This window comes from Tauraco erythrolophus, chromosome 21, assembly GCF_009769465.1.
Source record: "Tauraco erythrolophus isolate bTauEry1 chromosome 21, bTauEry1.pri, whole genome shotgun sequence".
Taxonomy (NCBI): domain Eukaryota; kingdom Metazoa; phylum Chordata; class Aves; order Musophagiformes; family Musophagidae; genus Tauraco; species Tauraco erythrolophus.
Window position 1 is genome coordinate 7,590,555 of NC_141485.1, and position 12,591 is coordinate 7,603,145.

The 12,591-nt window shown below is 55.8% G+C and overlaps 2 protein-coding genes across 3 annotated transcripts; one reads left to right on the forward strand and one right to left on the reverse strand.

Moving 5' to 3' along the window:
• Nucleotides 1-859: 859 nt before the first annotated feature.
• On the forward strand, nt 860-5,827 carry LOC104378556 (E3 ubiquitin-protein ligase TRIM39-like). The gene is made up of 6 exons (XM_086624548.1): nt 860-1,297; nt 1,962-2,057; nt 3,709-3,939; nt 4,076-4,098; nt 4,599-4,711; nt 5,256-5,827. Exons 1-6 carry the CDS (start codon nt 860-862, stop codon nt 5,825-5,827), a joined length of 1,473 nt encoding a protein of 490 aa, XP_086480674.1.
• A 4,953-nt stretch (nt 5,828-10,780) lies between these two features.
• On the reverse strand, nt 10,781-11,405 carry LOC104371409 (C-C motif chemokine 4 homolog). Of its 2 annotated transcripts, none has more exons than XM_086624382.1 (2): nt 11,202-11,405; nt 10,781-10,855 (listed from the first exon to the last, which is right to left on the reverse strand). In XM_086624382.1, exons 1-2 carry the CDS (start codon nt 11,403-11,405, stop codon nt 10,781-10,783), a joined length of 279 nt encoding a protein of 92 aa, XP_086480508.1. The 2 variants fall into 2 exon arrangements, with proteins under 2 accessions (XP_086480508.1, XP_086480507.1); XM_086624381.1 differs by having other exon boundaries at nt 10,781-10,868; nt 11,200-11,405.
• Between the last annotated feature and the right edge of the window lie 1,186 nt (nt 11,406-12,591).

Below are 12,591 nucleotides of genomic sequence, written 5' to 3' on the forward strand. Positions count from 1 at the left end.
GAGACACGTCCCTTTTTTCTTACTGCCTATGGCTTTGGCAGACTATTTAATACAGCGTTTCGCTCTTTTATTTAAGTTTATGCAAAGGTATTTTTAATTTATTTGGCATTTTCAGTGAAACTTTTCATTCTAATTTGTACCGATTGCGTTGATGTGATTTTGTCTAATAAAAAAGGTGCAAAAACCCGCAGCTTCTCCCACCGGCTCTCGGGATGCTTCGCGGGGGCTGCGGTGGCCAGCGGCAGCTGGGAGGGGGTCCGGGCTGACACTGGCTGGGTCTGGGGGGCGGCGGGGTGGCTCCAGCCCCTCCGTGCTCCACAGCCCGCGCTCCCGGCGCGGCTCTGGGCAGCTGCCCGTGCCCCTGCCCCGTGCTGCCGGGCACTGCTTCAGCCCTGCCCGGCTCCACGCCGGAGCTTTCGGCTCTCTGCGGCGGGCGGCTGTCGCGGGGAACGTTTCGGCGCGGGGGGTGGCCGAGCTCCGGCCAGCGGGTGAGCGGGCAGCGGGCGGGCAGCGCCGGCGCTCCCGCTGCAACCGGGAGCAAACGCCGGAGACGGCCCCGTCTTCTCCGCCATCCCAGGGCCCGCCGTTACCTACGGGCACGGATCGCTTCTGGCGCTTCCTAATTTGTCCCGCTCTCCCGGCCGGGTTTTCCTTTCGCCGCCGCCGGAGGAAGCCCCAGCCCTCGGGGCGGCTGCGGCCGGCCCGGCCGGCGCCACGCTCCTCCCCCCGGCCGGCGCGGAGGCTCCTGCGGCCGGTGCCGCGGGGGCGGCGAGGCCGGCGGCTGCTCCGGGCGCTTGCGGAGCTGGTTGAGGCGGGAGAAGGAAGCGCCCGGCGAGGCCGCCCGGGCGCGGAGGCTGCCATGGCCCTGGCAGGTGCCCTGGAGCGGCTGCAGGAGGAGGCCATCTGCCCCATCTGCCTGGAGTACATGAGCGAGCCCGTCAGCGTCGACTGCGGCCACAACTTCTGCCGGGGCTGCATCGCCAAGCACTGCCAGGAGAAGGGGCTCTGGGCCGACGGGCCCTTCTCCTGCCCGCAGTGCCGAGCCTCCTGCCACCGCAGCGGCTTCCGCCCCAACAGGCAGCTGGCCAACATCGTGGAGAGCATCCGGCAGCTGGGGCTGCGGGGCGGCGCGGGGACGGAGCCGGGAGCGGGGACCCCGCTCTGCGCCCAGCATGATGAGCGCCTCAAGCTCTTCTGCGAGGAGGACGAGGAGGCCATCTGCGTGGTGTGCCGGGAGTCCCTGCACCACCGCCCGCACACTGTCTACCCCATCGAGGAGGCCGCGGAGGTGTACAAGGTAGGGGCGGTTGGGGTGCCGGGGGTCCCCATCCTGCCCTGAGCCACCTTGGGCACACCGGGGATCAGCTGGTGGGATCCCACTGTTCTGACAGCCCTGGCGGCACCACTGGGAAAGCAGAGGAGGGGGCGGCAAAGACGGTGGCACCCTCCCAGCCACTCCCTTTGCAGGGATGAGGCTGGACCTGCTGGCTCTCAAATCGTGGAGGCACCCAGGCTCACCCCCATCCATCTGGGGACACGAAGGCAGCCTGGCTCCCTGCCCCTCCGGAGAAGAGGGACAGTGGGTGCTGACCTGGGGACGTTTTGCCTCAGTCGAGGGGTGTACCCAGACCCATGTCCCAGCGATGCTCCCAGCAGCACGCCAGCAGCCGCTCTGCACCCCGGCGTTGTGGGGAGCGGTCACTTTGCTCTCCAAAACCCAAATAGCGAGAAAAATACAAGGAAAACCTGAGGAGCGTGGAGAGGGTTAACGCTGCGAGGGGAGTGAAAAGCACAGCTGCTGGGTTTGGGTGCCAGGGCTGGCACTGCCTGGCACGAGGTCACTGTCCCCTGGCTGCCCGCTGGCATCCGCGTTCTGTTCCGGGGACAGAGGGGGCCCAGCCGAGCTGCTGCGCTTGGCAGGTGCCGCTGGGACGAGCTGAGCCCGTTTCTTCTCTTTTCAGGTCAAACTCCAGAGATCCCTGGAGCATCTTTTGAAGGAAGTGGAGGATGTGAGGAAGTGTGAGTCAACAGAAAGGATGAAAACCCAGGAGTGCAAGGCAGGTGCCTGACTTAATTCTTAAAGAATGAGCTTCAGAGATATCACCAATTAAAAAAACCCACTCTGAATCATCTTATCTGGAGCCGTGAATTTGGCATAGTCCTCAGGACGGGACGTGTCCCTGTGTCCTGCTGTTTTTTGGAGGACTGGTGTTGGAAACCAGGTTCTGACTGTGTGCAGCTCTATAAAAAAAACAAAAAAGCTTTGCAAAGAAATGCTTTGCAAAGAGCAGCACGCCAGCCGCCCTGAAATCATGGGGGGTTGTGTGCCAATTAACAAACAGACACTGGGTAATTTTAATTTGCCTTTTGTTTTACAATGCGTGTTTGAGTTACAAGCCAGGCATGAGCCATACGGTGAACTCTGCTCCACAGCAATAGGAACCAGGAGTGTTTTCATTAAAAAAAAAGAAAAGCTGAATTACTGCACTTCTGCCCGACTCCAGGCAGTCCCGGGGAGATTAGATGCCAGCAAAACACCTGCGTTTCACATCCCTCCGGGCTGGAAACTGGAAAGTAAAAGTAACTGCAGACAAGGAAACGAAACTGCTGGACTGAGTTATCCAGCCCTGAGCTAGAGCTGGTGATTAATCAGCGTTGGCAGGGAAAACAGGTTTCTCTGCACTCCCCTTGTTATTTGCTCAGCTCCCCTGCCTGCCTGCCACAGCCCGGCCAAGTGGGTGGTGGATTTTTGGGGTGCCCCTGTGTGCCCACCATTGCCCTCGGGGCTGGGATGGGGCTGGGGATGGAGGTTGTGAAAGAGCTGTGTCAGTCTCCCCTCGCCCGCCTGAGTCAGGGCTCCGGGGCCGCAGCTCCCTGCGGCTCCGGGGCCGCAGCTCCGGCTTCCCTCTGGCCCAACGGCCGGTTGTGCCTTTTAAGTAAAAAGGAAAAAGTGTCCCTTGCGAGCGGTGGGGCGGAAGTGGCTGTGAGCGTCCTGGCTTATCAAGCCTTTGTGACTCAGGTCCAAGAAATCATGTGCTTGAACGGAAAAATAAATGCAGTTCAGTTTCCTTTTATTTATCTTCTGCATTTTGAGGTTTCTTGGACCTGGCTAACCGCCGTGTGTTTTCCTGATGCTTCACGATTCGAGCAAAGTGCCAATTTTTAGGGCTAAGGTGAAAAACCCTAAAGCACTGGCAGACCCTGCCTGTAGTGAGAGCTCTCAGACACCTGGGGAGTCCTCCCTGGCTCCCCCTTTCCATCCCTCCCCAGCCCCGAGGCTTCTTCCACCTCTTTCCCTTCGCTGTGGGTTTTTCCAGTGTTTCCTCCGGGCTGCCTGAGCAGCGAGTTGGCCTGGATCTAGCTGGGGAGGGGTGAGTTGTACCACATCTCATACAAACCTACCCCAGCACCTGCTGGCATCTCCTCCCTATGCGTGGAGACGTCATTAGACATCTGAGGTCCAGCTGAGCAGAAATGCCCCAGGCAAAGTCCTACTGCTGGTAAACAGAGGATGCTGAGTGGGAACTCAGGCCAGGTGAAAGCACAGCGATTATCCTTTGGCTGTTTTTTTAAATAAATACACTTATCAAAAAAATGCGGTGGTTTCCCAGGGCCTGATGCTGGCCATGGATGCCAGAGCATCCGGCTTTGTCTTGGCTGCCTGGCTAATGTGGCCTCTCTTCACCCCATGTATCTTCTTCTCACAAGGAGATGGTGAAGAAGAAGCGGGAGAGAATTGTAAGTGAGTTTGGGAAGCTGCATCGGCTGCTGGCGGATGAGGAGAAGCTGCTGCTCCAGAAGCTGGAGGAGGAGGAGAAGCGGATTCTGCTGATGATCAATGAAAACCTGGCCAGGCTGGTGGAGCAGAAGTCCTTGCTGGAGGAGCTGATCCGGGAGATAAAGGAGAAGACCCAGCAGCCAGCCGATGGGCTGCTTAAGGTCAGGCTATGCCACCAGCACCACTGACTCAGTCCCCAACTTTTGCCGTCTGGGGGAGTGGCCGGGGCCGCGCTGGGTGGTGGGTGAGAGGCTCTGGAGCCCTGCACCCAGGGTGGTTTTTCTCTTCTCCCTCTAGGACATGAAAAGCATCCTGAGCAGGTAGGTACCTGTGCTCATTCCTTCTACCGTCCTGGCTGCCTCCATGCTCTAAGTGAGATGTTCGTGTCTGCTCCATGCCAGCCACCCCCGTCCTCCCTGCCCAGCGTCTGGTTTGGTCCTTCCTGGGGCTGACAAGGGGGCTGAGACCAGCGGGGGCTGGTGGGACAGACTCCATCCTCTTCTTCCAGGACCCCAGAGCCAAGGTCTTGCCTGGCCTTGTGTTGTGTGAGATGTGTCCCCTCCTAAGGGACATGCTGCTGGGCTGGCTTTGCTTCTTCCTTCCAAGGGACTGGCGCTGCCGCTCCCCGCATCATTTAGCGCTGGTCCCATCGGGCTTGCCGACAAGCCAGTGGTTATCCCTAGTGCTCTTCACAGCTGAAGAGCTCATGGGAGGAGGTGCATCTCTGCAGCCAACAGAAAGGCATGAAACCCCCAACCAACAGGCGACTGGCTGTGCTGTGGGCTCTGGATACAGCCCACGGGCATCGCTCTCCTTTCAGGTGCGAGGGGGTGAAGTTCCAGTCTCCCAAGGCTGTGTCCGTGACCCTGAAGGAAAACTACAGCATCCCTGAGCGCTGCCTGGGCATGAGGGACATGCTGAAGAAGTTCAAAGGTAAGGGGGCTGCTTTTGTGCCAGCTCCTGGCACACTTGGCCTCTGGTCCTCCTCCCTGGGGCACGAGGAGGTTTTTTCAACAAGCTTGGTCTAGCTCGTCCCAGTTTGTGTACTGGTGGGTTCAGGCTGGTTTCATGGTGGGAAAACCTTCCTTGTTCTGTTCTTGAATGGGTTGTGTGGTGACCCTGAAGCCCAGGAGGTCACTCAGGAGTTTCAGGCTCCTTGTTGCCCATGCACCCTCGCTTCCAGTGTTGGCTGCTTCTGAAGCTGTGCCGGGAGCAGCGGAGCTGCGCTTGTTTTGTTCCTGCTCTGCAGCCAGATGCCAAACATTTTGATGTGGTTTATGGTTGGCATGATTTTCTGTCTTGCGCTTCCCCACTGCCGGACAGCGCTGGGAGCTGTGCAAAACCATGAGCACAAGCAAATAACTGTAGGAGGGAGGAAGAGGTGGAGGAGCCCAGCACCTGGGTTGCAGACACCCGCTCCTGTCCGCACCTGCAGACCCCTGAAGCCCTGTCTGTGCTTCCACCTCTCTCACTCCAGTGGATGTGACTCTGGACCCTGAGACGGCGCACCCTGAGCTCACCCTGTCCGAAGACCGCAAGAGCGTGCGGCGTGGGAGCAAGAAGCTGCTTCTGTCCCTTTTCGACAACCCCAAGAGGTTCGGCACCACTCCAGTGGTGCTGGGGAGTCAGGTCTTCTTCTCAGGCCGCTGCTACTGGGAGGTGCAGGTGGGAGACAAGCCCGAGTGGGGCTTGGGACTGTGCCGGGAGTCTGCCAGCCGGAAAGGCAACGTCCTCTTCTCCCCAAACAATGGCTACTGGGTGCTGCGGCTGCAAAATGGGGGCAACTACGAGGCCCTCACCTCGCCCGTCTCCCCACTGACCCTGAGCGTGAGACCCCGGCGCATCGGGATCTTCCTGGACTACGAGGCGGGAGAAGTCTCCTTTTACAATTTGAGCGACCGCTCCCACATTTACACCTTCACTGACAAGTTTTCGGGCAACCTCCGACCTCTCTTCTTCCTGGGTGCCTTTTTGGGGGGCAGAAACGCAGAGCCCTTGGTGATCTCCTGGGTCAGGGACACGCAGGGGACTGGGTGTATCGTCCTGTGACAGTGGCCACCCTGGCTTCTGACTGACGAGCAGAGACCTGGGAGCCTGGCTGGCTCCTCCCGGGAGTGGAGCAGCACTGGGCAAATAGTGGTGAGCCTTGATGAGCGTCATGGTGGGATCCAGGCATGGATCCAGCTCCTGGCTGCTGCGGGTGACCCACCAAGTGTGACACCCGCCCCGTGCCATGCGTGTGCTGGGAAAGATGCCATAACCCGCTGTGCTGCCGACGGGGACAGGAGAATCCACCGACCACCGGTGCCCTGCTGCTCATCTCACGGGTTCCTGGAGAAGGCTGCGCACCCAGCCTGCTGCACAGGGCTGCTTTTGGTGTGAATTGTTCTGGAAGAAGGGAATAAAGGGTCGATTTGGGGAGCCTTGTGTGGTCAGCGGTGTGGTTCTGTGGTGCGTCCATCCATGCTCGTTAGCCCCAACTAATCCACAACATCTCAGAGGGCAAAGAGTGGTGCTGGATCTGGTCCTCTCCAGCCCCGAGAGCATCTTTGAAAGATCCTGCTGTGGCATCAGTGGGACACCATGATGTCACACACACACATGGCAACAAGCTGGGCACCCGCCAGGCAGGGATTCGGTAGCGACAGCTGCCTGCGTAGTTGGCCACACTTCAGCCCTGCCATGTTGGGGCTGTACTGCCCGGTGGCTCCTGGGCTGCTGTCTCTTGGCCCCTGGAAGGGAGATGACCTCCTTCGAGGTCTTGACAGAGGGCTGGAAGCAGAGACGGTTGTAGGAGTGAGTGGTGAGGACAGCCAGGGAAACCTGTTGTGCAGGGTGACAGCTGAGAAGGGACCAGGCTAAATGTCACTGAACCAGGGATGGGAGGAGGTGGTGGGATGGAAACTGCCCAGAAAGGCAAGAGCAATCTGACTATGGCAAGGTGACAGATGAGTGACACTTGCTGCGGTGCCAGAGGGATGAAGAGCATTTCCAGAAGAGGCAGAAGGAAGTGCAACAGTTCAGAGATCTTGCAAATAGGGGAAAGAAATGAATGAGCAGAAAGGATGTGAACTCACCCCAATGCAGCATCGAAAGCATTCCTAGAAATCATGAATCTGCCTCTCCCAGGAAGGAGAGAAAAGGCATGAGATGGCTCTGAACATGCTGTGAAATCTTCCATCTGCTGGACTCTGCATCACCTGCAGCCAAGAAAGTGCTCGGGACAGATACCGTTCTGCCCTGAGATGCCCAGGCTGGTTGGCAATGGGCAGCTGGAGCAAAGCTGGGAGCTCTCCTGGTATAGTGGAAATTACTTTGTCATCTTAGGGGAATGTGAGTAGTCATCTCATTCTTTCTAAGAACCGAGCAGAAATGTTCTTTTGGATCTTCATGGCCACTTCTGCCTTCTGTTGGCCATTACAGGGAAGGTGACAGCATAACACTTCTTTGTCTTCCTCAGCCCTGGAAGTCTGTGGTATATCACTACTTTAGGAAAACATTCCTTTGGTATGCAGCATGCAAAACCATCCACTTCTCCATGCCTTTTTTGAGTGCTGCCCCCCCCAGAAGAGACATGCTCCCCTGTCTTGGTGTCTCTGTGAAGAGCTGTTTCGGGTGGAGGACTGAGCCTCCCCTACCTACGATGAGCTGGGGCCCCGGTCCCTGAGATGGTGAGGAAGGCACAAAAATAGCACTTGTGAGCACATGGGCATTTTACCTTCAGGGTGTCTAATTCCTCTCTGAAAAAGTTGAGATGTGAAAGCCATCAGAGCATGAACCTTGACTGCCATCAATCCGTATCTCCATCAGCACAGCCCGGCTCATCCTTCTGTGCAATGCTCGACTCCGACCTCCAACTGTCATCACACCTCAAAATGCCGATGGACACACCAGAGTGATACAAACAACAAATATATATCGACGTGCGTGTATATTATAATAAAAATGTTATTCTTATCACAGTAATAATGTTATTTTTGTTCACAGCTAGGCTTTCCCAGGTTTTTCATTAAAAAAAAAAAATTTATAAACATTGCACAAAATGTTCAGTACTGACCACACCCTGGTTTCAGGATGAGTCTTTCTTTTAATGTTTACAAATTCTGAAACCCTTGACTCCATTGCTCTTGTCTTGGTCTGAATCCAGAGGAAAACTCCTGCCCCTCCTCCCTCTTGGGTCCCAGCTTCCCCTTTCCCTTCACTGACTGCCTCGAGCTCAGTGCCCTCTGCTTCTTGGGTTCACCCACCCTGTCCCCATGGGTGCTCCCTGAGCACCCCGTGAGGCTGTTCCTGGGAGGGATGAGCACCATGATTAGCCCCTCAGACCCGTGCATGGGCACTGGGACATCCTGGGGCTCCTCCAAGGGCTGCACGGTGTGGGAGGTTTCTTGCATCACTCAGCTCTAGCAGCGAGGTCAGCCTCGGACAGCTGCGTGAACGTATATGACAAATACATCCCATAGTCCGGGCAGGGTAATCCCTGGGTGCAGATTTGAGCTCATGGCGACATGGGTGCTGCAGCCCCTGCCTGTCCCTGCTCCGGGCCACCTTCCTGCACTCCTCCTCCTCCTCTCCTTTGCAAAACGCGGTGGCCCTGAGGATGCCCAGGGATGCTTTCTGCAGCTCGCGGGCCTTGGAGGCAGCAGCCAGCTTGCTGAAAGCTGCCGGCTGCCTTCGCCTTGCTCGTGCAGGCGTTGTTCACACCTCTGTGCCCGGGGGTGGGGGATAAGAGCATGCTGTATCCCTCACATGCACTTTGAGGGCTCCTCTGAGCTGTCGCACGTGGGTGGGTGTAAGATCAAGAAAAACATGAGCAATTCGTGAGTCCCTGCAGGCTCCGGAATAGCGGTGCGGAGTTAGCTGAGGTCCCCGGAGTGGGTGTCTGCTGTGGGTGGCTCAACTGTGACCGGAGTTCTTAAGGACATCGGCACATGGTGGTGTTTGGGACAGGCTCAAACAGCACACGGGCTGGGTGGTGCTCCCCAGATGACCTTGCATCATGTAGAAGAACCGCAGGATGCAGACAGCTCCCGGTGCCACAGTGACACATGGGGCTTGTATCCAAGAGGGACTGTGGGAGCTCAAGCCATTTTAGGATGACCTTCTTTCAGGTCCCCCCCCTCCTGTATCAAAAGGAGCATGGCCAGCAGGTCAAGGGAAGTGATTCTGCCCCTCTACTCAGCTCTCGTGAGACCGCACCTAGAATACTGTGTTCAGCTCTGGAGTCCCCAACATAAGAAGGACATGGAGCTGCTGGAGCGAGTCCAGAGGAGGGCCACAAAGATGATTTGAGGACTGGAGCACCTCTACTATGAAGACAGGCTGAGAGAGTTGGGGCTGTTCAGCCTGGAGAAGAGAAGGCTCCGGGGTGATCTTATAGCAGCCTTCCAGTACCTAAAGGGGGCCTACAGGAAAGCTGGAGAGGGACTTTTTACAAGGGCATGTAGTGATAGGACAAGGGGCAATGGATTTAAACTGAAGGAGGGGACATTTCGATTAGATATAAGGAAGAAATTTTTTACATTGAGGGTGGTGAGGCACTGGAACAGGTTGCCCAGAGAAGCTGTGGCTGCCCCATCCATGGAAGTGTTCAAGGCCATGCTGGATGAGGCTTTGGGCAGCCTGGTGCAGTGGAAGGTTTCCCTGCCCATGGCAGGGGGGTTGGAACTAGATGATCTTTAAGGTCCCTTCCAACACAAACCATTCTATGATTCTATGACTGATGCGGCTCCTCACGCCCCCAAATGCACCCACATCCCCCAGTCCCTTCCAGTCCTACCTGAGACGCCTCTTGCCACGCAGCTCCCACCCAGCCTCTGCTTCCCCCTAGGACCCCCCTTCCTGCTCTCCTCCCCATGACTCACTGATGTTTGTGTTTGTCCTCCCAAACTGAGCTGAGTGCAGGCAGGTCTCTGACCTGAGCCTTTTTTGTTGGGCTGCCCTATAGGCACCAGAGCTCCAGGCAGGAGGAACCCAAACCCTCATAGTTCATCCAACAGTGTGTGTCCAGTGCTCATCAGAGCAACCTGAATGCCATCAGCGTTGCGGGCTCCATCTCCTTCATTTCTGGTGGGAGACCAGCCCCAGGGCTGCAGTGGAGATGCCTCCTGGGGCAGGAGTCTGGCAGGGCAATTGTGGGGGGTGCTGCATCTCCAGAGATGGGCAAGTTTTGGAGGCAAGGAGAAAAAGCACCTTTCCTCAGAAGAGGGGCACATCTGCTAAGCCCTATGTCCCAGCTAAAAGAGTGTTCAATGAAATATTTCTAACAATCTTGTAGTGAAACATATTTCCTCCGTCCTCGGCCCCGGGAATAGCTGATCCATTTTAGTTGCAGCTCTCAAAAAACTTTCCCTGAAACAGCCAACACATAAAATTTCAGCCCCGAAAGGCAAGATTTTAATTGACTATAATGGGGCCAGCGATGTCATTCAACCAGCTGCCAGTAGTCGTAACGAGTAGTGATTAAATACCTTACAAAAAGAGTGAGCCAAGCTACCCGAATGTAATCTGGGCCCTTCTCAAACCTCCCCCTTCGTGTTTTTTCTCTTCTTATTTTGCAAAACAGGATGTTCAGATAGGGAAAGCTTGTGGGGGTTTTGACAGCATAGAAAAGGGAACAAAGAACGCTATTATAGTTTCAACTATGGTCATCACAAAGAATTGTAATAGAGGCAAAGACAAAAAGTTCGTACAAAAATATTTGTTTCTCAAAATTTGCATTAAATATTACATCTAAAAATTACCATTACTTAAGTATAGGAAATATAATCTGGGCATTAGTCTTAATTTAAAAAAATATATCTATTAAAAAATACTCTTTTTTTTCTGGAGTGGAGTTATTGCACCTGATCCCTCCCCTATAAAAAATTAAATAGAAACACACTTAAGTCTGATTGGGGAACATTTTTAATTTCCTGACTATCTTTATATGACATTGAAGCATTTCGGACGGAGCCCGTGGGTGGCCATGGCTCGCAGGGCGGCGCGGTCTGTCCCGGGGCCTCAGTTCAGCTCCAGCTCGTTCATGTACTGCTGGACCCACTCCTTCCCTGGCTTGGCGCAGATTTCGCGGCCCTTCTTCGTGATGAACCTGTGGGGTGCAGAGAGGTGAGTTTTCGGTGGGGGAGCACTGCACGGAGAGGAGCCCTGCCCCAAGCCCGGCCTCTCCTGAGGATCAGCAGAATTGGGCATGCAGCATGCCGTGCCCATCACATCAAGCGGCCACCAGTTGGTTTGCAAAACGTCGGAGCAGGACCGGTGTCAGCTCCTGAGCCGAAGCGTATCGTCGTGCACCCCTTGTTCCCCCATCCTCCCGTCCCCCGGGGTCAGCCTCCATCCTGTCTTCTGAGGAGGGATCCTTCCCTCTCTGGATCCTCAGCCCAAAGGGAGAGCCCACCACCGCCCTGGAGGAGATGACTTACACGACAGCCGGATGGGAGCAGAGGCTGTTGGTCTTGTAGTACTCCACCACGAAGCTACGGGGCACCTGCCAGGAGGTGTAGCTGAAGCAGCAGAAGGTCGGCGGGTCGGAGCCCATTGCAAAGGACCTGTACTTGCTTGGTGCAGCGGAGCTCTGGTAGCAGAAGACGGCGATGAGAACGGCAAGGGCAGCCACAGAGACCTTCATGTCAGCTGAGAAGTGGTGGCCGGAGCTGAAGCAGGCAAGTGGAGCTTGAAAGCCTCTTTTCTGTCTCGTGCTGAGACAGTCCGAGACTTCCCAATTTATGGGATGAGGAAGTCCATGCAGCTGCTTGCGTAGGCATGGTGGAATTTCCCCCAGAGAAGAGGCTGCTCGTGGTGCAGTCTCGTGGTGGAATAGATCAGCAGCTTCAGCCCCGGAAAGGCAAAGCTCCCCCCTCCATTCAGAGTCTCCTCATGGACACAGGATATGAAACAGTCACCAGTGCTATTTCTGCTTTTTTCATGCATGTCCCTTAGTAAGAAGTTCCCCTGTGGAGGTTTCTGCATTGGTCAACCAGTCCGTTACCCAACTGCCCAAGCAGCTTGGAAGTGAGAGTGTGTCCTTTCCAAAGGGGCTGAAGAGCATGGACGGGGTGAGGCCAGTTAGGGAAAAGGGCCTGAGGTCTCCTCTACCCTGGACCATTTCTGGTAAGAAAAGAGTGCCTGGTCTCAGCAGAAAAGATAAAATTGTATTGGAAAGAGTAAAAGCCCACAGTGCTCTGAGGGCTGGGCAAGAGCTATGACCAGAGACAGCTCACTGGGAAGAAGTCACCAGCCTACATACAGACTGCCATGGAGGTCCACCAAACTCCTCTCTGTCCCCAAAGAGGAGAGGGAAGGTCTGTCAGGGAGATGATGGATGCTCTGGGAATGTCTGAGGGCTGTGCCTCCATAACGAGATGTTCCTAGAAGGGCATCTCTTCTCAACAGACAAGCAGACACATTTCTGGGAAACGTCTCCGTTTCATTATTTTTGTCACCACTCAGTGATGTCTTGGCAGATGCTGCCTGAAAGTCAGTGGAAGGACTATAACGTAAAGCGGAGCAGCCCAACCACAACACCAGCACCTCTGCACGCCTACCACCATGCTGGGCACTGACTCACCATGTTTCTACCAAAGGCTCCTGGCTATCGACCCAGGCACCTTCTATAAATTACCTGGTGTTTTCCAAATATTACTGCAACGCACCATGGTGTGCACAGCCCTCTGCCAGCTGTGGGCTGCCCTGTCTCCCCTTCTACCAGCCACGGCAGGGTAGCTCCACACAGGTTAACTGCTCTGCTCCATGCAGGCTGAGAGGCGTCTGGAGAATGACACGGTCCTGGACTTGCACAGGAGAAGTCCCAGAGG

Coding starts and splice junctions, on each gene's coding strand:
- LOC104378556 (XM_086624548.1), top strand. CDS start 860: ATGGCCCTGGCAGGTGCCCTGGAGCGGCTGCAGGAGGAGGCCATCTGC. Junction 3,940..4,075: donor CAGCCGATGGGCTGCTTAAG/GTCAGGCTATGC, acceptor TTCTCCCTCTAG/GACATGAAAAGCATCCTGAG. Junction 4,099..4,598: donor ATGAAAAGCATCCTGAGCAG/GTAGGTACCTGT, acceptor CTCTCCTTTCAG/GTGCGAGGGGGTGAAGTTCC.
- LOC104371409 (XM_086624381.1), bottom strand. CDS start 11,405: ATGAAGGTCTCTGTGGCTGCCCTTGCCGTTCTCATCGCCGTCTTCTGC. Junction 10,869..11,199: donor TGCTCCCATCCGGCTGTCGT/GTAAGTCATCTC, acceptor TGCACCCCACAG/GTTCATCACGAAGAAGGGCC.